We start from the raw sequence: 27,234 nt of genomic DNA on the forward strand, positions 1-27,234 counted from the left end.
GTTGCCCCTTATGGGCCCTTTAATTTGGAATAAAGTATATTCTAATTTCTATTTTGTACACGGTTTAGTTCAGACAGGTTTAAATTTGTATGGGGTTCTGTTTTGACAGGCTTCGGTTTAGGTTTTGTACAGGGTTTGGTTTTGACAGGTTTAGGTTTTGTACAGTGTTCGGTTTAGACAAGTCTCATACAGGGTTACCGATTTTGTCCAGGTTAGACAGGTTTTGTACAGGGTTTGGTTTAGACAGGTTTTGTAAATAGTTTGTTTAGACAGGTTTTGTACAGGGTTTGGTTTAGACAGGTTATGTAAATAGTTTGTTTAGACAGGTTTAGTACAGGGTTTGGTTTAGACAGGTTATGTAAATAGTTTGTTTAGACAGGTTTTGTACAGGGTTTGGTTAAGACAGGTTATGTAAATAGTTTGTTTTGACAGGTTTTGTACAGGGTTTGGTTTAAACAGGCTTTGTACATAGTTTGATTAAAACTGGTTTTTGCTTTGGACAGGGTTCAGTTTAGACAGGTTTTGTAGAGTTCTCTATAGACAGGTTTTATACAGGGTTCCGTTTAGACAGGTTTTGTACAAGGTTCGATTTGGACAGGTTTTATACAGGGTTCCATTTAGACAGATTTTGTACAACGTTCGATTTGGACAGGTTTTGGTTTTGTACAGGGTTTGGTATAGACAGGAATCACTGTATGAAGCACAAAATTTTACAGAAATTTTGTTTAGGGATGAAAACATCCAATTTTGTTACACATATGTGCTTAATTCATTCCAATTGCAAATATGCTTCGAGGGAAACCGAAATTTTCACTTTCCTAAAAATTGTGTATCTATGATGGTATCATGGTTCAGATGCCTTAAAATGTTCTTAAAGTTCAATGACATTTCTATGCTTATCCCTTTTCCTTACTGCTAGTCTACTCAAATAATTCAGATATATCAAACCATCACACTGTTGCTCTTATAGAGGTGTATACTTTGAGTTTCCATAGGCCAAGTAAATCAATTCAAAAATATGCTGTTGTTTCATGTAATATTCAGTTATATATAAAATATGACAAAATAATTTACATAAATATATCTACTAATTATATACATAATTTTTGAGCATTTTAACCTAATATTTAAGCACTGAACTTACTTTTTACAAGATGAAAAAAATCTACATCATGATAATTCATTAAGTATCTTGCAAATTTTTTGTACATATAGTCAGTAGTCTAAGTAAAAATATTCTTTTACAAATAAAAAACGATATAAGTGCATCACTTGTGTATATAATGAATGCCTGATTACAATAAATACAACCTTTAAAATACATGTAGGATGACAACCAATGTAAAAACAAGCACCAACAAACAAAGTACAAACATCAATACACAGCAAAGCTTGTTGCCATTAATACCACCTAAATCAAAGCTTTTAAGTTTTAGATTCTCTTTGTTCTACAAATAAGATATGGAAAAACTTAAATGATAAAAGCATTTACCAATTATTTTTTGTCATTAAATAATATTACAATTATGACCTGTATTTAAAAAGAAATATATCCATTTTTAAAAATTCAATCATTTTGTGATATTATAATTATTCTATATGGCACTGAGCATTTTTTGCTTGATATAATATATTTTTCTAATGAAATTATACTTTTTCTAAATGATACAACTAATATGGATTTCAATGTAAGTTTGGCATCATTTGGAAGCTAGTTAAGAGACTTGGGCATAAAACAAAACACACAATGTGCATGTGTAACAAATCATTACTATATATGCACACAATGTACACGTATAACAAATCATTACTGCATATACACACAAACACATTGTAATATACAATTAAAAATTGTGATAATTAAAAATAGCATGAAAGAAAAAGTCTACTGATTATATATATTATAAAGCTTAATTTTACACTATTTTTACATGGTTAACAACGTTCAGTCTGGCAGTACAACAAAATGCTTCTTTGTAATCTTATTTGGAATGCTTTGATATAAGAATTTCTTTATTGTTAACTATGTTTACTTGAAATATATTAAAATGAAGAATAAAAATACAGCAAAACTGAAAGAAATGACCCAATTCACCTAAAAGATTTTTTGGCACATTTCAGTAACCAAGATGAATGACATAAGCAAATAAATCTTGAGACAGTCACCCAACAACACAAGATAACCAGCCAGTCATCTTCAGATCAACATATTGTTTTATCCTATTAAGTCGATTACTCCCAATTAAACAAAATTGTGGTTCTTTCAAACATTATAAACAAACATATAACATAGAGATATGTCTCACTTGCTTTGCACAAAAATAAATGTTGATGGACGAAATTCTGGTGAATCTTTTACTTCCATACATATCACAATGCAGAACTAAGCATCAAAATGGCATCCATAGAGACCGTTACCATGGTAACAACCAGTACAACTGTGATATCTAAGTATGTTTGACTGGACATTTACGCATGTGAGATATCCTCATAAAACCCTGTCTTCTACAAAAATCTATTTATGGAACAATAATAACATGAATTAAGATCATCAGAATGAGAATTGTGTTAAACAGTCAAGCATAACTTACCAAATAGGAACAGTTCCTCAAATGAGTAATCACTCAAGCTTGAGACATTTTCCAAGGTTAAAAAAGAAAATGTTTCCGTTTTTTCTCTCGGTTAAAATGGTATATATTTTCATCAAAATTGAAATACATTAAAGCTACAATCCCATTAAATTTATCAAAAGTAAAACTTTTTAAGGCATCAAGTTTCATTTTGTATAAATTATTGCTTTATCACCAAAAGACTACAATAAGAAATCAATTTTAGGTCAATACTACTTCAGTATCCCTAATTTGACAGATTAAGCTGTCTCCCTATTTCTTAGTAATAACTTATATGTTAAGCGATCATCACATTAAAAAGTCTCAAATAAAATAAAAAGTAAACAATAAGTAGAGAGGTTACAAACCCTTTCAACATATTATGCAATTGTCTAGTGTTTGGTGGATAAAACACTTTCCTAAGAAAATATTTTAAAAGTTCTAAATGCAATTTTTATTTTAAAGGGACAGCACTATGCTTGTATTATACATTTATCTTTAAAAAGGACCATAAGTACATTTTTTATAAAACAACATATCCATTTAATACATACCTCACATAAACAAGAAATCTTATATATTTGTTTTAACAACTCGTTTTAAACTTATTAGTTTTCTAAGAAAAATAGCTGCCTTTATGAAAATTAAACTTCGAAAAACTTCTCTGTTGTTAGATTTCCATTCAAGGAAGATAACCCTGGTTACCTTTTGTTTACTTTATAAACAAAGAAACAACATTTCTAAAAAGGGCCGATTTTCTTCAGTCACAATCCAATGTATTCTATATATATTGCAGCTCCTTGTTTTCAGTAGAACATTTAAAAAATTTCAAGTATCAAAATCTCTTTCCAGGCATTGTCAATTTGACAGTCTTTTTTTCCATTAGTTCAAATGTATTCAGACTTATAACAAGAATATGTTTCTTAACTGTTTTTAATTTATTTGCAGAAATATTTCAAAGCCTTAGGCTTTCTCTACTTTTTAGACATATTTTTTCTTCCCTATTTTATTCTTCAAGCATTACTTTAGTTCTCCTTTCGACTGATTTTATTAATCAAATCTAATTTAACAAGATTGTACTTACTTATTACAGTTATGCAATTATCCAATACCCTTTGTTTAATTATCTGACAATTATATTACCCTCTACCCATACAATTTGTGTTCTTTAAAAGGCAACTATTAGAAGCTTTAAATAATATGAACAAATAATGTCATTAAGGTCGTTTTCTTTGTTAAAATCTGTTTTTAATGTTCTTCTGACTCCTTACTATGAGCTGTATAAGTAGTAAAGACAAAGCGTTACAGTGATTACTTTCAGAAGACCAAAAGTGAAATAATAATGCAAAATCCAGTTCCCTTTTAAAATGAGATTCTCAACTTCTTTAAAAAAATAATGTGGTTAAAATCACATAACTTTTGAAATATTTATTACCTCCTTTTTAATATGACAAAGATAGATTTAATTTGATCATATTTGTCAGAAAAACATGTCCTTCATGACCTCTGTGTAAGTATAAACACCATAATACGTTGAAAAATAAAATAACCAATAAACAAAATTTGTGAGCTTCATATCATTGTGCATTATTTTATATCATTAAAATAACAAATATCATAGCTAACCTACTTAATTCTTAGGAGAAGGCATGATAAGGCCATTTTTTTTAGGGCCCTTGAAAAATGAAAATGAAAATAAATGATAATTCTATCCAATGACATCCTACGATTCACAAGTCTGTCTGGTATTAGTGTTTATAGTCGGAGAATTTTGTCTTATATATTTGCTCAGGCTTTCAAATTTTTGAATTTAATATGAAACTGCTAAAACTGACACAATAGCCTCATTTAAATTAAAGATCTTGTTATTTATATCTAGTAATAATCAACAGTCTTATATGAGAAAAATTTGTTGCTACAATTTGTCATAGACAAAGATCTTGATGCGAGTAGAATATCTTTTCAGGTAAGCCCAATACTTAAATTTTATGCAAAACAATGTGTAAAATAGCAATTTATGTCAAATATACCAGTTTTGAAAGTTTCATGACATCACAAGACATTTCTTTCTAAGTGACCAGACTAAATCCTCCTATTTTTAAAGTGTTGGAAGCCAAATAATGAATCTTATCATACCTCCACATCGGTCAGAAAATAAAATCATTTGGGAAACAGTAAAAATTTCTAATAAAAAATTACAGTTTGAAAAATTGAAAATCTGCATAACAATATTTGTTTTTGTATGTGATTCACTAACAATATGATAAAATGGATTTACATGATCAACAATAACTAAAATGGTGGCATTCCAAATGTAGGCGGATGTCCATGGCTAAAAGGTGTAGCTGACGAGTTCATGCCTTGTGTCATTTGTCGTGTGTCAAAGCCGTGATGATTATGTCCCAAGATACTGTTTATGCTCATTGCATTTGGGAGTGATGGATGGTGAGATCTATTATGTGGGTGGAAGAGTGAACTCCCTTGGTGATGCTGAAGAGAGTTAGAATCCATGATCTGATTTCCATGAAATTTGATTGGAGAAATGTTTATAGGTGAATCACTTTGCGATGTATCCGGAAAAATATTACTAAAATTAAAGTTTGGCATATGTGGAGTGACGGTCACACCACCTGAATGCGGAGTCAAAGATGGGGCATTAGACATGCTTGGATGCATACTTCCAAATCCTGACTGAAAGTTCAATCCCAAACCATTTTGTCCTCTAGATGGTGGAAATATTGAATTGAATGGTCCTCCTAAATCTGAATTTTTGTTCATTGCAGATGCAGAATTTGATAATGGTCTAGAACTATGTCCTAAAAAGTTTCCAGAAAACATATGTGCATCATTTTGTACATTTCTTGATGGTGGTGACAATGCTTGAGGAGGAAGTCCTAAGAACGGTGTCATCCTATTTGGGTCAAATAATGGATAATGCATTTCATTCATCTCATAAGCAGGCTGTTTTGTTCTCTTTTGAGAAGGTTTAGACTTTTTACTGTTACCACTACTAGCAGTTGGTGGTCTTTGAGATTTAGGCATTGTTTGTTGTGGATGGACAGCCTGTGGAGGTGTGTGACGATTCGTCACTGGTGGTGTCGGTCCAGAGCCTGGCGATGGACCACTCATTGCCCTTGCAGACTGATTTGTATTCTGCTTTGAATTTGTAGTCATTGCATTTGCAGATTTTCTTCCATCACTACTAGGCGGTGTGTGGCTTAATGGCTGGGTTCCACCAGAGCTATTATGCGATGAATAAGGCATTGAATTTGATTCATATCTATTGTAGCTTTGAGCAGACGATGACGGATTATAGACTTGAGATTGTGCAGGAGGAAACGGAGGTTCATATGCATTCCTTGTGCCCATATTCTGACGACCATTATCGACCATCAGAGGAGGATGGTGTAATGGTGGTGTGTTAAGGGGATTCGCAGAGAAAAATGGCTGCATATTATTAGGAACAGCCCTTTCCACTGTATTCATATTTCTATTCATGTCTGAATGCTGTTTAGGTGGCACATTATGATTCTGGCTCAAATCTTGAATTTGTTTTTGAGTATTTCTAATTTGATCAGATTGAGATTTGTTCACAATAGGAGGTGTTGTAGCTGTTATGTTCTGAAATACAGGTGTACGTTCACGGGGAAGTTCCCTAGGCTGTTCTCGCAATGAACAGCTTTCACGGTTGACATCACCTGCACCATAAGGAAAAGGCACATTGTTCTGGCTTTGCATCGGAGGTATCCGATCGTGATTTGATCTCTGCTGTTGTTGTGACTGAACAGAGTTTCGATTCATTTGTGAGTTCATATTTCTTGACAAATCCATTTCAAAACTTGTAAGATTCATACCATGATATGGTTTAGACGAGGAAGATCCTGGAGAATGGTGATGTCCAGATTGATACACTGGAAACGGGCTACTCTGTGATGATGAGTGTGAGGTCTGTGTTTGGTGGGATGACGGAATATGTGATGATGGGGCACTAGACTGAGTTACAGTCGATTTCACAGAAGATAAAGTAAAAGTGAACGAACTTGTTACAGCAGTTGCAGATGAACATGTTGACATAATTGGCGACATGTTCAAACTGTCAATAAAAGATCCCGATGGTGCAGTGGTGGATAAATTCAGACCTATACTAGCAAAGTTAAAACCATCTGGACTGGCTTCACGATATGAAGAATGACTCGGGCCATATTTTATAGTGTTAGGTCTATCATTTACCTCACTACGACTGTTTCTAGTATTTGTTGTACTATAAGATACTGGTACACTTGATGATGTTGTTTTACTTTGTACTGTGCTGACTTTATCATTGTATTTACTTACGGACGATGATATCAGATCATTTCGACTTGACTGAACGAAATTATCAGCAGAGTAAATTGATTTAGTTTTTGAGCTATCACTTGATTTTTTATTCACTTCCATTGAAGCCTGTGGAGCACCCGATGGTAATTTGTCTGTAGCACTATAATTACTAGATCGTTCAGATTGTTTACTCTGTGAAAACAGCAAAGACTCTTGTTTTTCTTTTGATGATAAACTACTTAATCCAGTCTCAGAAGGTATTAAGGAGGTTGAAGTTAATTTTTCACTTTCACTTATTAGCACTGATAAATCTTGTGATGTGGAAGGAGTACTTGTAGTGCATGATGTAGTAGTCACCATAGAAAGTGGTGATGCAGATGATACCGTTACTGGTGAAATCACAGAAATAGATGAAGTTGTAACAGTAGTCTGGTTACGAGGCTTTGGTGAAACAATGTGTGGCGAAAGAGAGTTTGTAGAAAAGCCTAATATACTACTCATTGCAGTGTCAATATCAGTAGAATCATTTCCTGTTGATATGTCTAATGGCATAATATCTGAATGTGTCAGCAGTTCTGAATTTGAGTTTTGCACAGAATTTGTCTGATTTTCAGTGGGAGTGGCAAAACCATTTGTCACTTCTAAATTAGGATAATCCATTCTTTTGTCTGAGGTAAATGAAGTATCTATGTCCTGTTTGGAATTTTTAGATAAATCAGTTTTCGATGATTCTATCTTTTTCTCAGGGGAAACAGAATTCTCATCCTTTTGTTTGTCAGCATCCAAATTAATCTGAAGATCATCACTAGCTGGAGATAACAATGAATCATCCATTTTAACCTCTTTTGGTTTTTTCTTATCGTTAGATTTTTTACCACTTTTTTCTTTCTTAGTTTCACCCCCTTTTGTTGTAGCCGACGTATTCCGCAAAGGATGTAAACCAAAAAGAGGCTGGGAGAAATCTTCAACCATCTCTTCCTCCTCCTCCTCAAAATCGTAAACAGACTTTTTACTTGTCTTTGCCACCGGTTCTTTTTCAGGCCCACTCGCAATCTTAGATTTTGTTGGTGTGTGTTTGCGTTTCTTCGACACTGGTTCAATATCATTAGTATCAGACTTTGTCTTTTTACTTTTTGATTTTTTGCTTGGTGGTGGTGATGCTAATCCTTCCACCTGATCAAGTACAGAAGACAGATCATTTTCAGAAAAGATTATTTCTTCTGGTAAATCTTTTGATTCAACAACGATATCTTCTTGTTGTTTTCCTTTACGACCACTTGATGCTTTTCTATTTTTAGGTTTAGCTTCAGGTTCCGATTCTTTTGTCATTTCTGGCTCAGATTTTTTACTTTTCTTTGCCTTCTTTGATGTTTGTTCAATACTTGGTTGCTCTTCAATTTTTGCCTTATTTTCACTGACTAAGAGAGAGTTTTTTGCTTCTTCGTTGATTATATTCATTACATTCTCATCGACAATTTTACAAACTGCTTTTTCTTTTTCGGCTTTATTTTGATCGTCAACTTGTTTAATTTGATCCTCTATAAGTTTAGCTACCTCATCCTGCTGAATCTCTGTCAAATTTTTAGCAATCTCCGTCCCTTTCTGGGGAGAGCGCTTTGTTTCATCATCTGGCTCTGCTGCACTCGTGTCAATTTGAAGGGGATTATCTTCATTAGCAGGATTATAAAAATTAACCGGAGATATTTCCGATGAAAAGATAGACTGAGCAGCCTTTGCTAAAATGTCCGTGGTACTTTCTGGTTCTGATTTCTTAGGCTTCACTTTTGACTTGTTAACAGATGTCTTTTTCAATTCAGCAGTTTGAGTTTCAACATTTGAATCTTCTACATTAGGTCCGTTTGCAGAAGGTTTTGGACAAAGTACTCTTTTCTTTGATTTCTTTGCCCCACTAGGGGGTGTTGCCTGTTGTGGAGCAGGAGCTTGAGGGACGGCAGCAGGAGCTGGTTGTTGGGTCTGAACGGTACCAAGTACCTGCATTGTTGTAGGATCAACCAATATACTTGTTGGTTGACCATTACAAGACATATTGATGATAATCGGAGCATTACCCGATAACGTCTGAGGATGGTTTGGTTGTGATACTACTGTGGTATTGGCAGGCTTTGGTAGCTGCATTGGTGCACTTATTTGTGATGAACATGTAGATGCAGGAACCATTACATTGTTCTGAGGTTGTGGCAACATGCCATTCTGTGCCTGTATCATTTGTTCTACAGTTGTATTGACCTTGTTCATGACGGAATCCTGAAAAGATGAATCCACTGTCTTATTGTGATTTGGTACAGCTGATTGTGACATAGTTGATGTAGTTATGGAAGACTGATTAGCCATGGAGATTTGTGGCCTTGGAGACGACTGGCTGCTGACAGAGTTTGTTGTCATTAGTAGTCCTAATGATTGTTGTTGCATGTCCTGTCCAGCTGGGGGTTGGTTCTGTTGAATTATCTGAAATTAAATTAAATGAGAAATATGAATCTGTAATTCAGCAATTAATTAATGCAGACTGCTATTTTTTTTATCATATTCATTCAAAATCCCCAATCTCTATGAAAGGTAAAAAAAAATTTTGCATTTTTAAATTTGAGTCTTGTCACAGATGAGAATTGTCTCCTACACATGTACCCTTTCATTTAAATATATCATCAATAGATAAGTTTCACTATGACGTAATTTGATTGTGAGTTATTTCTCTTGGGAGATAAATCGTTGATTTTCATATTTGAATAACCGAATTGAAACATGCAGAATAAAGAAGTCTGGTAAGAGATTCTTACTAGGTCGTAGTGATGAATAAAGCACAGCTAAAAGAAATAAAATTTGTATAAAAACAACTTTTTCTAAAGTCTGGCGGTCAGTATAACAAGTTGAAATTTGGCTGATTTATGAAGGAATTTCTGCACATAGACCTCCAACATGACGACAAAAGGGAAGTAACTCTTGCTCAAATTGTTTCAATCAAAACCTATCTATATTAAACATCATGCAATGTTTTTAACACAAGTTTTGGAAAGTGAGATAATAAATGTATGTTAAAACTTTTCTATGTTCCTTTCCATTACTTTTTATATATTAGCTTGTTAAGTTGTATTCATGTCATCTTTTCAATATAAGCATCACATGTACATAAACAATTTTATGCAAGTTTTTCTCAATCCACAAAAATAAATGAATCCACAGTATGCTACTTTCATTGTGACTTTCTGCAATTCTAAGAGCAATTCATGGTGGCGTAAAAGAAACATCAATCAATGAATCAAGGAAAGACATTGAGATTTTGAAAATTTAAATAAGATTTACGTTTCAAATATCATCATAGTGTGCAAATATCTTTGTTTGATTGCTTGATATACCTACTTTACGGAAAAACTATTTTTAATTGTATCACTTTTGCCATAGTAGAATATAACGAATTGTGAACTTTCTAAAAGTCTGTACGGTCATCCTAAAACTGGCTTTTGTGCATCTTCATGTACCATGTCATCAGGAACATATTTGTATATAATAAAAGAAGATATATATGAAGTAGGATGGCAAAATATAAACTACTAGGATAAGTTATTTGTATTTATAGTATTGTACACAGATAGTTGACTTTGAAACTTTTTTAAAACATTTTCCATTCAGTTTGATTCATTTATTTAGGAGAGGTTTTATAACCATCTCGTTTTAGTATTTTCAGATAAGACTAGGTACACAAATTGAAAGACCAAAAGGGCTGTTTTTAAAATTGTTCCCTTTCCCAAATCAGCCCTCCATTTATCCACCAGACCAGTAGTTAAGATTTTTTTTTTTAAATCTTAAAAAAATTGGAGGATACTGAAACTGTAGATACCAACAACAAAAATCATGAAAAAAAAAGATAGAGACAAAAATGGGAAATTTGACAGATATTTTTTTTTATTTGGAAATGGTCCAGGGGAAATATTGCCTCTGTATTTGTTTAACATTCCATTCCCTGCCAAATAATTTTGACAAAATGCATGTTTTGAAGTTTTGTATAATGATGGCAGTAAAGTCTGGAACAGATATATGTTTTTTTTAGTTTTTGTGAAAGTTCATACTGCTCAAGCTCTAACAAACTTGTTGAGACATTGTAACTTGAATGGTTTCTACTTATTGGTGTTGAAACCAACCTCATTTGGTGAAATTATTAATAGACTGACATGTCAGCCTATGTAAACATGCTGCCACATATACCTACCTGCATTGGTGCAGATGTAATTGGCTGAGGTGGTCTCCACTGATTGGTCTGAAGTAGTTGATTCTGACCAGTACTTAACATTTGTGGATTTGTGACAACAGGTACAATTTGACCATTTGGTAAAATTAGAGCTTGTGGTAACTGGTTCTGACCGGCCATATTATTGACATTGATTAAGTTTCCAGCCTGGCTGACCGGTAGAATTAGGCCTTGCTGGTTCATTGTAGCACCAATTTGTCCTTGTAATAATTGTTGATTCATCGGAAACTGTTGTTGAATGAGACCACCAGCCATATTCATTTGATTTTGTGAAGTTAAACCAGCCAGCTGGTTTTGTAATGCTATGTTCATTTGTTGTTGTTGGTTAAAAGCTTGATCCATTGCCGGTTCAGTCTTTGTCACTTTGTTCTGCATCATAGGATCCATTGGTACATTTGCAATACACGGAATACCTTGCTCGTTAATAAACACTATCTGTTGTTGTTGTTGTTGTTGTTGTATAAGAGGATTATTAAATCCTTGCTGATTTTGAAACATATTTCCAGGGAAATTTTGTTGTCCATTTACAAATGGCATTAATCCAGTCGAATTATTCTGCATCATTTGACCTGTGGCCATTATGGGATTGCTAGTATTTATAGACTGTGTTGTGACTGTGGTAACAGAACTACTTTGTGACGCATTACTTAATGACACAGACTGACTAGTCACAACAGCTGTAGATCCACTAACGAGATTCTGTGATGCCACTGACGCTAATGTTTGTAATGCAGAGTCCGATGAATGATGTGTAACCAAATCTTCTATTGTTCCAGTCTGAGAATTACTACTTGGGGTTATACCCGATTCCTGCATTGCTCCTTGCAAAAGATCCCCTCCAGACTGGTCCTTGTCACCAGTCTGACCAGGTAATGTCATTTGACCGGGTATAAATGTCTGAGGGTACCCTGCTTGATTAGGAATCATCATTTGATTGTTCATCATCTGCATCTGATTCATTAACATATTCTGATTATTCATTTGCATAATATTAGGGGCAGTTAACTCTTCTTGTTGTTTTTTCATGTTTTCTAATTGTTGACTAATTGTGTTACGTTTTCTATTTTTGTTTGATTTTTGTTTTGGATCTAGGTCCTGATTGTTGATGTTAATTGCTGACAAAACAGGACTGACATTCTTCTGGGCCCATATACCAGGAGTCATGTCTGTGGATAGACCTTAAATAAAGAACAGTCATTTTTATTTATTGTATATAGTTGACGAAAAGAAAATTCACAGAATGTAAATAAAAATAAAATCATGAAAATGTGTACACAGGATTTCAATTCGATAATTTTTTTTATTGATTTGGCTTCCCATACATTTTTTTTTTGTATGGGTTCCCAATCTTTAGTCTATAGCATATCTGATAAAGAACATGTTATATACTTACTGTAATCTGTATCCTAATTAAATAAGAAGAAACAGGTATACCACAATAGAACCTATCAATTTTCTCATATTTGCAAATTCAAAGTATGCACACAACAATTTGTGCACTTTTCTGGCAATCTCACAACATTTTGATTTTAATTGGTAAACTAACATGTAAGAGCAAAGCTTACTCAAATGTTCTAGGTAGATATCAAATCACGTTTTAATATAAGCACTATGAATATTCTTATTTTGACAGCAATTTTTGAAAATAACAGCAGACAAATAATTTTAAACATCAGGAATCAATTTGGAATAGCATATCTATCTTAGTTCAAATCCTATTAAAAAAAATGTTTCTCACAATTTGTGAAATTGGAAGTTTTTACCACAATTTATTCCCCAAATTTCACCCAAAAAATAATATGCACAACTGTACACAATTATGTTAAAAATCGATTTCTCATATCTTTTTTTCATAGTTTTTCTCAAAAATATGTGATAAACAAAAAATCTGAGTTTAACAAAAACTAATAGTTAACCAAAAAATTCATCAATGTCAAGCTGCTAACCAAATATGAAGTCATTCTGTTCAGATGTACTTAAATAAAGTATGATGAAAAATTTAAAGTTCATTCAACATATTGAAAAATCTTAAGTATCCGCAAACAAGAAGTGGGTGTCTGACAGATTTGAAAAGTGCTTATATGTTACAACTTATCACTGTCAACTTGATTACTAAATATAAATTCATTCTGTTCAGTGGTACCTGAGAAAAGTGTGAGGGAAATGTTTATTTGACAAAGGGACGGACAGACTGATAAGGTGAATGCAATATAGCCCCTACTTTTAGAAAAGGGTGTAATAAGTGATTATTGTGCTTGCCTTTTGAGGAAAGTTGGAAAAGTAGTATTCACTTGAGCTGAACTGTAATATGACATTTTTTTTTACATATATAAATAGGCTCTTGTTTATTTTGCTATTATTCACCAGACAAAAATTGTTTAATTTGAAATAAGGCCTCTACTATTAGCGTTTCAATTATCATAATTATTACAAACAAGAATGTGTCCATAGTACACGGATGCCCCACCCACACTATCATTTTCTATGTTCAGTGGACGTGAAATTGGGGTCAAAACTCTAATTTGGCATTAAAATTAGAAAGATCATATCATAAGGAACATGAGTACTAAGTTTCAAGTTGATCGGACTTCAACTTCATCAAAAACTATCTTGACCAAAAACTTAAACCTGAAGTGGGACAGACAGACGGATGATGAACAAACGAACGTACCAACAGATCGAAAAACATAATGCCCCTAGGTGGGGCATAAAAACATGCAAGTTAAAAAAAATTCCGGATTATGTAAGTTTTTCATACTAATGGTCCGATTTCAAAATGTCAATAAAATGCTTCCCTGGGGCGCAGCTTGATACGACCGCAGAGGTCGAACCCTGAACAGTTGGGGCAAGTATGGACACAACATTCAAGCTTGATACAGCACTGAATTTGGATTGTAATTAAATATTTGACACAGCATAGGTTTCTGACACAGAATGAATGTGGTCTAAGAACTTAAAAATTTGTAATTTACCTATTCAAACCATATCATTATTATTTCCTTTTATATAGAAATCAGAAATAACCAATTTAAAATGGAAAATGTTACCGGTAAAGAAAAAAAATGAAAAAAAAATCCCCCCCAAAATTTTTTGAACCCCCTTATGATTCATCACCCCAAAACTCAATCCCAGCCTTCCCTTTGTGGTATGGTACCTTGCAGTACAATTTCAGAGAGATCCATACACTTGAACACAAGTTATTGTCTGGAAACTAGAAAAATGCTTATTTTTGGCCCCTTTTTGGCCCCTTATTCCTAAAATTTGGAGGCAATTACCCCCAAAATCAATCCTAGCATTCCCTTTGTGATATGGAACCTTGTGATACAATGTCAGAGAGATCCATAGACTTACACACAAGTTATTGTCATGAAACTAGAAAAATGCTTGTTTTTTGCCCCTAATTCCTTAAATTTGTAAGCAATTACCCCCAAAATCAATCCCAGCATTCCCTTTGTGATATGGAACCTTGTGGTACAATGTCAGAGAGATCCATACACTTACACACAAGTTATGTCTGGAAGTTACAAAAATGCTTATTTTTGGCCCCTTTTTGGCCCCTAATTCCTTAACTGTTGGTACCATAACCCCCAAAATCAATCCCCACCTTCCTTTTGTGGTATTAAAGCTTATGGTAAAATTTCATTGAGATCCATTCACTTAAACTAAAGTTAGAGTGCGAAAACTAATGTGTCTTCAGACGACGACGCCAACGTCATACCAATATACGACCACAAATTTTTTTTTGCGGTTGTATAAAAAATAATATTTTTGTGTGTCTGTTTTTCTGGAATGGTGGTTTATTTAGAAATTATTAAAAAAAGACATCTAAAACAAACATGGATGGGCCATTATAAAAATGTTCATCATATCCTCACCCCAAATCTTTGCTTTTAACTGACTACTAACCTGCATTTCTAATGATATCAACGTATCTATCCCTTTCTAACTTGGTCTTTTCTATATCTGTTTTCAATCTTTGAATTTCCAATCCTATAAGTATAATATAAAGATACTGTAAGGAAGATAAACACTGTTAAACTCAGATACAAATTGCACATCTATATGCCCCATCTTATAATTGTCTCTTGATTTTTATAGATTATCATGTTTGTTTTTCATTTGTAAACCTTAAATGCATACTCTTGATAAAAGCAAGTTTTCAATTCAGGAGGAGATAATCAAACTAAAATTAGTGCAAACCAACCAAATGAAACAGTATTCTGCAAAAGAGGGAGAAAACAAGAACAGGTATAGAAACCATTATGTTCAATAAATAAAATTTGCTGATCTGAACAGTGTTCCCCCGAAAAAAATTTGCATATTTTCACTTCAGATTGTGCTTTCTCAAATTATCAGTTCACAGAAATATGTCAGATATTCTATTGATGTTTACATTTTCTTTTCAACAATATGAAAATTTAGGGGGTCAAATAACATTTAATGAATGACAATCTCATTACGAATGATTCATATGTTTGTTAATATGAGATAACAACATACATTCACCAGATTTTGAATTAACACCAAGTTGACGAGAATATTATATAGAAATCTACATGTAATACATGTATTAGTGTGTTTGGAAAAATGCATATAAATGTAAGTCTTTCTTTTTACAGCATTAACCAAATTGTGCTTATCAAATTTCTTGCGGGTAATCAATCAAATGTTAATATCAGTCAGAACTGTTTAAAAAATGTCATGTGCTAACACCAAATTACTCAAGTGGAACTCTAATAGAAGGCAGTGACGATTTGTCTGAAGATGTTAATTTAGAGCTGTTTGAGTGCTTATTTCGATATATTAAATCTTCAAATCGGTTTTCTTGATAGACCAATAACTTATTTGTATTATCTTTTTTCCTTGTAATCAAACATATTAGGTAAGAAACACATACCGTAGAAAGGCTTGTATAGTCCGCGGTTTTATTCTCCAAAATTGGACCTTCCAGACGGGGTGCGGACTATAGAGTACAATAAGCAAGAAATAAGAGAAAAATTTCAATTTCGCGGGCGAGGTGGTTTGTTTACGTTCCGCCATCTTTGTTATTTATATTGTAGAGGGCGCTCTTATCATTTTTCAAACTAATAATTTTAACTCATCCATATTAATAAGTTATTTCTATTCAATATCAAATTAATACTGATAAATATAAAAACTAAACCTTTCATAACAAATTTCTCGTTTCTTTTCAATGCATTGGTTGAAATAAACTGGTATCTGCTTGATTGAAACGATACAAACATAGTGGAAAGACAACCGTAATCCAGCTTAGAATTTGTAAACTACAAAACGTAATCGGTCATTGTTCGTTCCGTTTTGGTGTTTCATACTGACTAATATGGTTTGTATTAGCTTAAGACCCTTCAAACATTAATGTGATAGATATGTTAAAGACTGTTTTACAAAAGGATGGAACTGTTTTACTTTCAAAGTCGTATTATAGTGATATCTGTTATGTACGGATTTCGACTCTCACCGGTTAATTTCTTCTTTTACACGTGCTTTTTAAACTTCCTGTTTAAACATACACAAGTTTCTAAATTGTTTTTTAAGTGAATTAAACTTATTTTAACAATCATGAAGCGTTCTAGAATCATTTACAAGCAGTTTCAGCTTCTGTTTGATGATGGAAAACAGGGTTTTCCAAGAAAATACAGCAAACGACCGCACAGGATTTGAAATTACCGGAGTTTCATTAGACCTTTTCTAACAGTTACAAAAAGTTTTTTTACCTAAAATTTCGTGGGGAGAAGGGGGTGCGGACTATGTACCACTGCGAACTATACAAGCCTTTCTACGGTACATACACTTTAAATATATATTTTTTATTTATTTTTATTTATTTATTTATTTTTACTCATTTGACCTGATTGTACTAATAATCGTCTTTCCTTAATCATTCTTTTATATTACTCAACATGATTACAAGTCGTGTGTGTCTGAGTAAGAATTGGTGAGTGGTTGGATGGCTGTAAAGTTTACATCTTTTATATCGTGTCCTGTCTTGTGTTAAACATGTTTGTAAAACAAAAACTCTTTGTTAATTGTGAATCTGTATTTATTTATGTTGAGGAGAACCTAACTTAGCCTCTGGCTGTTGGCAATCCTCTTTAAATAAATAAAGAATTAAAATTAAGAAAGCTGTTTCATCATAGCAATATTGATTTCAACACTTCAGTTTTTTTAAATTGCACTTCAAAAGTGTAACATGATAAACAGATGTGTTTAATCAATGTGTAAAGTATGCAAAAAACAGCTTATCTGCGGCTTTAAGAATTGTCCACCCCTATACCTGTCTCTACCAAGTTAATAAGTAATTGCTTGTGAAATTCAATTCATACTTTGAACATCTTCTGTCATATCTGGAGTTGTTTGTGTCTGTGCCTTTAGTTGTGTTATATACTCCCATGCTGTTTCCACTATCTCTAATGTACTCTGTAATAAAAGAACAATAAATGGAGAATGTGTCCCCATGGACACAGATGATGCCCCTGCTTGCATACAACATTAAAAAGGGACATAACTCAAGAACGATCAAAGTGACGCTACTCATATTTGTACTTGATCTGAGTTTTGTGGTACTAGGTCTCATAATGTTTGGTTGGGACAAACTTAAGTTACAGAACGGAAACTAAAAATTTAGCAATTTTTCAAATTATAAAGGGGCATTACTCGATAATGATTAAAGTGACGCCACCAAAATTCAACTTGATCTGTATTTTGTGGTAAAAAGCATTGAGTATAAGTTTTATAACATTTGGTTGAGGCAACTTAAGTTAGAGAACGGAAACTCAAAATTTTGCATTGTTTTCCATTTAGAAAGGGGCATAACTCTAGAACGGTAAAAGTGACACCACCAAAAATCAAACTTGATCTGTGTTTTGTGGTAATAAGCATTGTGCATAAGTTATATAACATTTGGTTGAGGCAAACTTAAGTTAGAGAAGGTAAACTAAAAATTTTGTAATTTTTCCATTTATAAAGGGGCATAACTCTTGAACGGTTAGTGGCACCACTAAAATTCAAACTTGATCTGTGTTTTGTGGTAATAAGCATTGTGTTTAAGTTTCATAACATTTGGTTGAGGCAAACTCAAGTTAGAGAATGGAAACCAATTTTTGGACGTACGTACAGATGGACAAGGGTAAAACTTAATGCCCCCTCCGCTATGGCAGGGGCAAAAAAATCTTATAGGTACTAACTGTGTACTGTTATTGAGTATATTAATGTAGATGCTTACAAAACATAAGATTCTTCATTGATTATAGGTACTAACTGGGTACTGTTATTAAGTATATTAATGTAGATGCTTACAAAACATAAGATTCTTCATTGATTCTAAGTATTAGTTTTATTAATTGTTTCAGTGTAAGGTAGATTGTAACAACTGATTATTTATTCCTTTACACCACTTGAATGCACACATCATTATTTTAGAAATGTGAGAAGGTACATTATTTACACCATTTGACATGCCCATGATTTGAAAGATGCAGGAAAGTACATAATATAATCATACACACAACACCTAATTCAAATGCAATTATTTTGTATCAATGGTTCTGATTGGATGACAATCAGAGTACAATTCTCTATCTACCTGTCTGTAACTAAACGAAGCCGACAATTTGAATTCCAGAATGTATTGACATGTTATTTCTCCAATAATAAGCAAATAAAATTCACATTTTACACCTAGAAAACTTAATATTATCAAATTTTATTACATTCTGAGGTGGACAAGAAGCCAGAAAACTTCTGGTGATTATGTTTGACACCGGAAGTAAACCTATGACGTCACCTTGTTTAGGTGCAAAAGAAGATAACATCATTTCGAGGAATTTTTGTTTAATAAAATTTAAGAACGAAATAATGATTAAAATTGAATGATTTGTTTATTTTGCATTTGAATACAGATAACTGTATTGTATTTGAAGTTTTGCAGATGTCCATCAGTAGTTTTACTGTCGCAAGTATCTGTTTACCTGTTTCCACTACGCATTGCCAGGTAAACTCAATTTGGGACAGTAAGACTACTGATGGATGTCCGTAAAGCTTTAAATACAATACAGTATTCTCTTAAATGCATTGTTGAAGAGCGTACGGTGACCTATAGTTGTTAACTTCTATGTCATTTGGTCTCTTGTGGAGAGTTATCTCATTGGCAATCATACCACATCTTCTTATTTTTTCATGTCCAGTGTAAAAGATATGTTGAAGGTGCATGACTAATGATGACTGTGTGGATGTGATGTCATAGGTTTATGACATACTTAATTAAAAGAAAGTTATTGCATTATTAAAATCAATATCTTAACTTGCAATTTGTATGAATTTCTTTTAAAAAAATTAAGCTGGTATAAATACTAAAAATAGACTTAAGGGAGATAAATATGTTAGCTTGTAAATACATTATTGATTGACCTGGTTCTATAAGTGTGGTGTTTGGCCTAATTTATTACTCTTACCCTGCCCATCCGTTCTTTATCAGGACTATTCTCTATAGGTGGTAACAGTTCACCTATCTTATTGATCCAGTAACGGATCTTGTCCTTCCTCTTCTTCTCTATTGAATTGTGGGTCATTCTCTTTCTTGCTTTATCACTGAAAAATTTCAATTTCTAATGTAAATAGAGGAACTGAGGTAATAATGAATAGCATTGCAACGACATGTATATACAAATGTTTGCAGAGTCATTTTACTTATTTGTATACTAATAACTGTCAATGTCAACCAAGTCATATTACTATATATTAAGTTTTTTTTCAAATAGAATATACTACTCAATGAGTCAGGTAAGAAATACATGGTTGAAAACTTGTGTTTTATCTAAACCAAAATAGTATGCAATTACTAAGCATCATTGCACTTTTTTCATTTTGTCTCTGATACAACTCATTTCTTAAAGTTTAACAGTTTACACTTGTAAACAAATCTTTTATTTAAGAAAATTAACTTTTCTGTTTAAAAAAGAAATTTCGTGAAGCTATAAAACTATAATTATGGTAGAAAGGTTTTAAAATGTAATATCTTGGAAAACCATGCATTATAGTTAAATAATGATTAATTTTATCAGGTTTATCAAATTAAATTTACCTGATAAAATTAATCATTATTACTAAATGAAAATTGACAAATGTTACCCATCTAAATGGCTGAATCAATCATTATGCAAGATTTACATCAATCAATCATTGTTATTTTACTTTGCAAATATTATTTAAGGAATGACTGTAATATTTTTTCTGTCTATGAAGAAATAACATCAAAAATGTGGTGCACACTGAATAACCCGCGTAGCGGGTTATTTTAAAGTGTGCACCACATTTTTTATGTTATTTCGAATAGACAGAAAAAATATTACAGTCATTTCTTATAATTTAATTCTAAATTCCATTTTAAACCGGAGTAAACCATAAAAAAACGTTGATGATGTCACTGTCACATGACAAAATTATGTCTATGAGCTGATAAAAAAAACAACGTAAGCCAATCAGAAGACGTGTTACATCCAAAATTAAATTATATAATTATAAATTAATTTGAATACTATTGCTGTGTTTTTTTATTTTTTTGAATATGCTATCTCTTCTTCACCTGAACATGTAAATCTTTGGTTTTAGTCAATACTATATACATGATGGATAGGATTATGTATTTTAAGCTATTCAAATCCATTCCTCTAGTACAACACAAACGAGATTACAAACAGAACATGTAGTATCAACATTTTATTCTTGAGAGAGAAAAAACAAGAAAAGGCAAACATGTTCTTTAAAAATTAATTAATTTCTGGACAGAAATGTTAAATTGATCTATGTGATTCTTTGATATCTTTTGTCTACAGAATCCTAAACCTGGTTGACTTTGTACTATGATGGTAGATGACCCTAACATGTGCCAATACTTGTCACTAAATGATTCCAAGAACTCTAAAATATTGCATAATTACAGAAAAAAAATAGAAAGGAAGTATAAATAAAAGAATAAAATATGAAAATATATTATATTATTCTTTACATTTTCATTACAGAATTAAAGTTGTTAAAAACAAAACAGAAACATACAGGTACATTTACTGACAAACTCATTCAGATTAGTGTAGAATGTGTAGGATGAGAGATAATGTCTTAATCTAAGTCATCAATAAAGCCACTCATTTGTACATGTATACTGAAGTGACAGAATTATACATATTCATCAGCTATAAATGATCACACTGTATTTGACTTACATAGTATCGTCTTCTGCTTGTACAATATATAATTGTGCTGACTCATCTATATCCCCATTCATATTAATTAGTTTTGCTACATTATCTGTTCCTGTATGTATAAAAAGATTATTAATTCTTTGAAGAAGAACCCTTTTGTTTACCATATATGTTTCATAAGTTTTTTTTTTAAATAATAAATGGTGTTTAAGATTAGTAATGTTTTCATCCATAAATTAGCAGGACCAATAGCAATCAAGCTGTTAAGAAACAGAAAACCTTGTACATATTTGATAAAAATACCATATTGCCATACTTTGTTTGGCATGTTTGGAGCCAAGTATCCACATTTTGATTCAATTGTGAAAAAGATTTTTTGTTCTTCAAAACTCCACAATATGATTAAGTGACTTATAAATGAAATTTGACATATTAAAGATTATTCTGACAATTTCTATTTTTAATCAAACTATTATTTCTACACAATATTCCTTTTTAATGAACTGAAATTTGTATAGCTTTACATGTACATGTATTTTCTTTTGAACATTTCTCCAAATATTTAATAAATATATTATATCTTTAAACATTTATGTACTGTAATTCAGAAATTATTGCAAGATTTTTATTAATTCGAACAATGCAACTGGGTCGGTATCCCAATAATAAGAACTTGCATTCTGATATCTGATATATCGATCTCTATACAGATTTCCTGAAATCGCAATAATTTTAATCGCATTTTTTTCACATTCATCAAAAATCACAATAATAAATCCACGCAATAATTTCTGAATTAACAGCAAATGAATGTATTTTCTCTAGGGATGAAATAGATGTTGCTGATGATCATGATGATTGGTTGTTATCTTTTTATCAACAAATATGTTTATTATCAATTACATTTTCATTCAAACTTGTTATTCTATTAAATGTGTCTTAATTACAGGAGTGCCTTCTCTTGTGGAATGACAGACGGACTCCTTCTTAATTCTTTGAAAAGTTGGTCTAGCAAAATAAATTTGTAAAATTCTGTCTTCTTCCCAAGTATTTACAAAAAAAAAGTATTGGTAAGGTTGAATATTAGTCCTTGATAAAAACATAATGCTAAATACATGTTTAACTTAGTCCCTGACGTGATGAAGTCATTAATTATTTGAAATGTCTTTTTTACATGAATCTGATCAATTATGTGTTTGAAAACAATCAAAGGGACAAAGGAATTCCAAATTCATTCCAAAACTACTTCAACATGCCATGACACAATTTTCTACATTTTCTTAATTTCTCAGGAACATGAGTCCTTTATTCATGTGTTATTTGGACCTGTGAATTTTACTTTACATCTGCAACTTTATTAAAATGGAAAGATATGTGGGAGCTGACTTTTATCTTAAATCATCATTTAAACAGAGAAACTAGATCTATTATAAACGAGGTTGTATATAAAATATCCAGCATGCAATGTTTTGCCAATTATCAGCCGATCGAGATTCAGAAGATGTGTGATGACATGTTGCATTTTGTTACATGTCACTTCTCGTTGACAAATTGTATCAATAACAGGGATCACCATAACTTATTGTAGTATGGAGGTACTAGCGTGGCGTACTGCCACGCTTATTTTGTTGTCCGCCACACTTCAAAAATCAATAGATTGTAGTTAATTCCCGGATAACCATAATCCAATTATCATGTCTGTGGCAATTAAATGAATGCATAGCTGGACCACTATTCTAGAATATCCTTGGGAAAACACTGCCTGTAAAAGCAGACTTTACAGATGTAACTGTCTTGTAAATAAAATTCCTTTCTCTCTGTCAGACTGAAATTGGTTCCCCTGGCCTCTATTGTAAAGATTAAATTGTCATAGGACAAAAAAATCATACATAACAGTCTAGTAATTCCTTTTATAAGCATTATTACTTAAAGGGACAGCCTAACTTGAAAAGAAATCAGCCTATTCTGTCAGTTAATTTCCTTTTTTAAACTGTGTAATGGGTCAGGTATATATTATTGAGGAGCAGCTAAATGTATCTGCCATTTTGAACAATTTGAGAACATCTACACATATAATGTGTACTCTTCGTAAAATCAATTTCTGGTGCTAAAAATGTGTTGAATTTAAATGTTTTACTTTTTAATGTCTAACCTTTAAACTTTTATATACTATTAACCTTTTTCACCTTAAATCACCCCCGGTTTAGTCTTTAGTTTTCTATGTTGTGTTTTAAGGTACTGTTGTTTGTCTTTTCATCGTTTTTTTGCCATGGCTTTGTCAGTTTGTTTTGGACTTAGGAGTTAGAATATATCCCTTTGGAATCATTCGCCTCTCTTTTTCAACATTTTATGATGTAAAAATATCCAATAAAGTTGTGTGCAGCAGTGTTGGCCAAGACATTTTTGTCATCACATACATTTTTGTACTTAGTGAGCTAAAACAACAACACCTTTGTGATAAAAATAAAAAAAGAATCATTGAAAACCCTATGTAGGTTAGCTTCATGAGAACCACTGTAATGTTTTTTTTTTCTTTTAAAAAAACCTTGAGATACAGTGATACTTAACCTATTTTCCTCATGGGAAAATCTCTTTTTTACTTTAGTGTTAGACACTTTCTATAGATGACTTTCGAATTCGTGCACTTTCTTGTAAATTTCCTACATCACAATATTTATGTTGTTACGTCACAGTAAGAACCGATTGTTCGATGACGTTGTTTACACCGATTGACCTCAGGTCAACCGGTGTAACTCATTCATAAAAAACAACTTGCGATCGGTGTATTGTGACCTCAAATTTTACCAGAACACCTGTAATATTCAGTAATACTAATAAACCAATTTCAAGTTCTTTTTTTTGTGTAAATGGGCTTATGCTGGTACAATGTATACCCAAATTCAATCAGCGCAAATTACGTCATCGAACGGTGAGCTGCAAATGAGAGGTTATAATAAAAGCCTTGTGACATAGGCTTGATATATACTGGCAGACTTACTGGAAAATGGGGGAAAATGCACAAATTTAAAAATTCACTATGGCGATGTATGTCCTCCCTAATTGATTGTATTTGTGAGTTTATTTCAGCACAAATATGGAGGACAAAAGAGTGAATTAGAGGCAATATCTATTTAACATTCAAAGGGTTCAAATTTCATCATGAAAGATACATTACAAGTTGTATATCTGTGATGAATCAAGTGCACTCACTGACACTAGCCATTTGAACTTCATGCATAATTTTAATGAATGTGCAAAACATGTACCTTCAATTGTTGGATAAGAACATTTATTAAACGGTTATTGTGTATCATAAATAAATTGGAGAGTTTCTCATAACAGGGACAAACAGATGACAGTGACAGCAACCAGTTTTTGTTTACCAGGTCAAGTCACCTTTGTTGACGTACAAATTTAAGATGTGAAGCCCTACTTTTGACATCTTACCATTGTTATCGCTCATTTCAAAAGGTAAGGAATAGGACTAAACATTGTTACTACTACTTTTAACAATGGTTTTGACAAAATCAACCCATTTTTGAACAGCTACAATATTTGGGAAGCCATTTCATTTTGGAAGCCGCCATTTTCAGTCATGACGTCATTCATATGCAGATCAGCCTCGTTCTAATAATGGGATCGCCCTCCTTTCATGGAATTTCCTTCGTAAGATTTGACTGATTACCTTAAAATTTTACACCGAAGGGGAAGACCACAAATCCATTGACAGACTATGTTTTTAAACAAAAAGATAAGAATTATTTGTCAATAAGACTAATATCCAATAATTAAAGACAAAAGAAGAATGAAATTAATTTGAACACTATTGTATATAGACGTATTTACACTTGTATGCAAATTTGTCCGCCATTACGTAAAATCACACAGGTTCCCGTAAACTTTGACGTCACAATTAAAAAGTGATTGTTGCCTGACGTCAAAAGGTGATTCGGAGTAGATATAAGGTCATTCGGAGGCAAAATATAGCTAAATACCAAAAGTGTAAATACGTTTATTGCTGTATATGTAACATAAAATATTGTCCCCCATGAAATATTGTCCGTCGGACAAAATTTCATAGAAAATATTGTCTGCGGACACTATTTCATTATGAAATACTGCCCATGACAATTTTTCATTATGAAATAGTGTCCTTGTCCATGAAATTTTGTCACCTCCTTCTGGACAATATTTCACTATGAAATTCTGTCCATGACAATATTTCACTATGAAATACTGTCTATTATGACATTGATTTCTTGTGAAATTCTGTCCATGACAATATTTCACTGTGAAATACTGTCCATGAAAATATTTCTTAATCAAACTATCACAAAATTAAAAATAGTACACAAGCATGCACATTTTTAGATTTATAGCTGAAATTATTTTGTAAAGTAAGTATTTTATATATATCAAACTAATATTTATTTTAACATAAGCTAGTTTAAAATTTGCATAGATACTTTATAATTGGTTAATTATAGATTAAAGAATTATCTAACGTATGTTCCATTTTACTCAGTACATTATACTGTATAAATATAAGTAATGTACTGACAATCCCGGCTTATTTATATTCAAAATTGAATGTACTAATAGTATTCGTAAATACTAGATTGACGAATCATTTTGCGACTGCGTTTTGGCAATGTAACTGGAATATTAATTTGTGTTTATTTGTTAATATCAGTCAAATAAAACACTTTAATGATATCATTATCCAGCATAATATCTGTTGATAACCTCCCCTTCATTAGACAAAATTTCATGACAATCTGTCTATGAAATGTTGTCTCAATACACACAAAATATAACCTCCCTTTAACAGGACAACATTTCATAGTATTTATCTGTGAAATATTGTCTATATACAGACAACAGTTGACTATGGAAATTTGTCCTACTCTGGACATTTTTTCATAGATGAGGACAATATTTCACGATACATAGTCATATGAAATATTGTCTTGGAGGACAATATTTTATACGGGACAATATTTTGCTTTACATATATATTCAAATTCCAATCATAGGCGGATCCAGGGGGGGGGGCTGGGGGGCCCGGCCCCCCCCTTTCGTGGGAAAAATTTGGTTGATTATATAGGGAATCACTGAAGCGTGACTGGAGCGGGCCCCCCTTACAAAAAGTTCTGGATCCGCCACTGCCAATTCTTTGTTTTCCTTATCACAGGGACCTTTCGGGCATTACAAAATTTGAAACGGTCATTCACACTTTCATACCATCCTTTCTCATTCCGCTCACTCGGACTATGTTAATTAGATAGAGTACCGTAGAACATACATAAAAGTTATCATAAAATATAAAACATTTAATTCCAGTTCTGAATAAAGAGAGATAACTCTGATTGTTATAATTACATTTTCTTTTTTTATCAAATCAAATCAAATCAAATATTTTATTGTCGTATAAACTTTAGTTTGTGACCAACATGTATTAACACAATAAACATATATACATACATATCAAACAAACACAATAAAAACAGCATCAAAATTTATAAAAACAAACAAGCTGTTAAGAGTCCCCTGCCCTCAGTTCTAAGGACTTTTTCAAGAAGGATCCTAACTTATTTGTTTGTAAAGGCGTTGATGGATTTAGTAAATAATGAATTTTTTCTTCTTCATTTAAATTATTAAAGTTATTATTTTCAGTACATATGTGTTCAAAAAAGGCATTTCTTAGTGTTTTATTATAATCACAATAGAGTAAAAATGTTTCTCATCCTCTAGTATTTTACATTTATGACAAAGTCGTTCCTCTCTTGGGATTTTATCAAGTAGACGATCATTATAATTGAGTACACTT

At 32.3% G+C, this 27,234-nt stretch overlaps 1 protein-coding gene across 1 annotated transcript; it reads right to left on the reverse strand.

Annotated features, from left to right (window-relative positions):
* Positions 1-1,017: 1,017 nt before the first annotated feature.
* Positions 1,018-24,999, reverse strand: LOC127700843 (mucin-17-like). The gene is made up of 7 exons (XM_052204528.1): positions 24,852-24,999; positions 21,426-21,516; positions 19,659-19,794; positions 17,532-17,625; positions 15,094-15,177; positions 11,149-12,365; positions 1,018-9,392 (listed from the first exon to the last, which is right to left on the reverse strand). The coding sequence occupies exons 1-7, from the start codon at positions 24,865-24,867 to the stop codon at positions 4,902-4,904; spliced, it is 6,129 nt and encodes a 2,042-aa protein (XP_052060488.1). The 5' UTR covers positions 24,868-24,999; the 3' UTR covers positions 1,018-4,901.
* Positions 25,000-27,234: the final 2,235 nt, after the last annotated feature.

The sequence above is a fragment of the Mytilus californianus genome, unplaced genomic scaffold (assembly GCF_021869535.1).
Source record: "Mytilus californianus isolate M0D057914Y unplaced genomic scaffold, xbMytCali1.0.p SCAF_5, whole genome shotgun sequence".
Classification (NCBI taxonomy): Eukaryota; Metazoa; Mollusca; class Bivalvia; order Mytilida; family Mytilidae; genus Mytilus; species Mytilus californianus.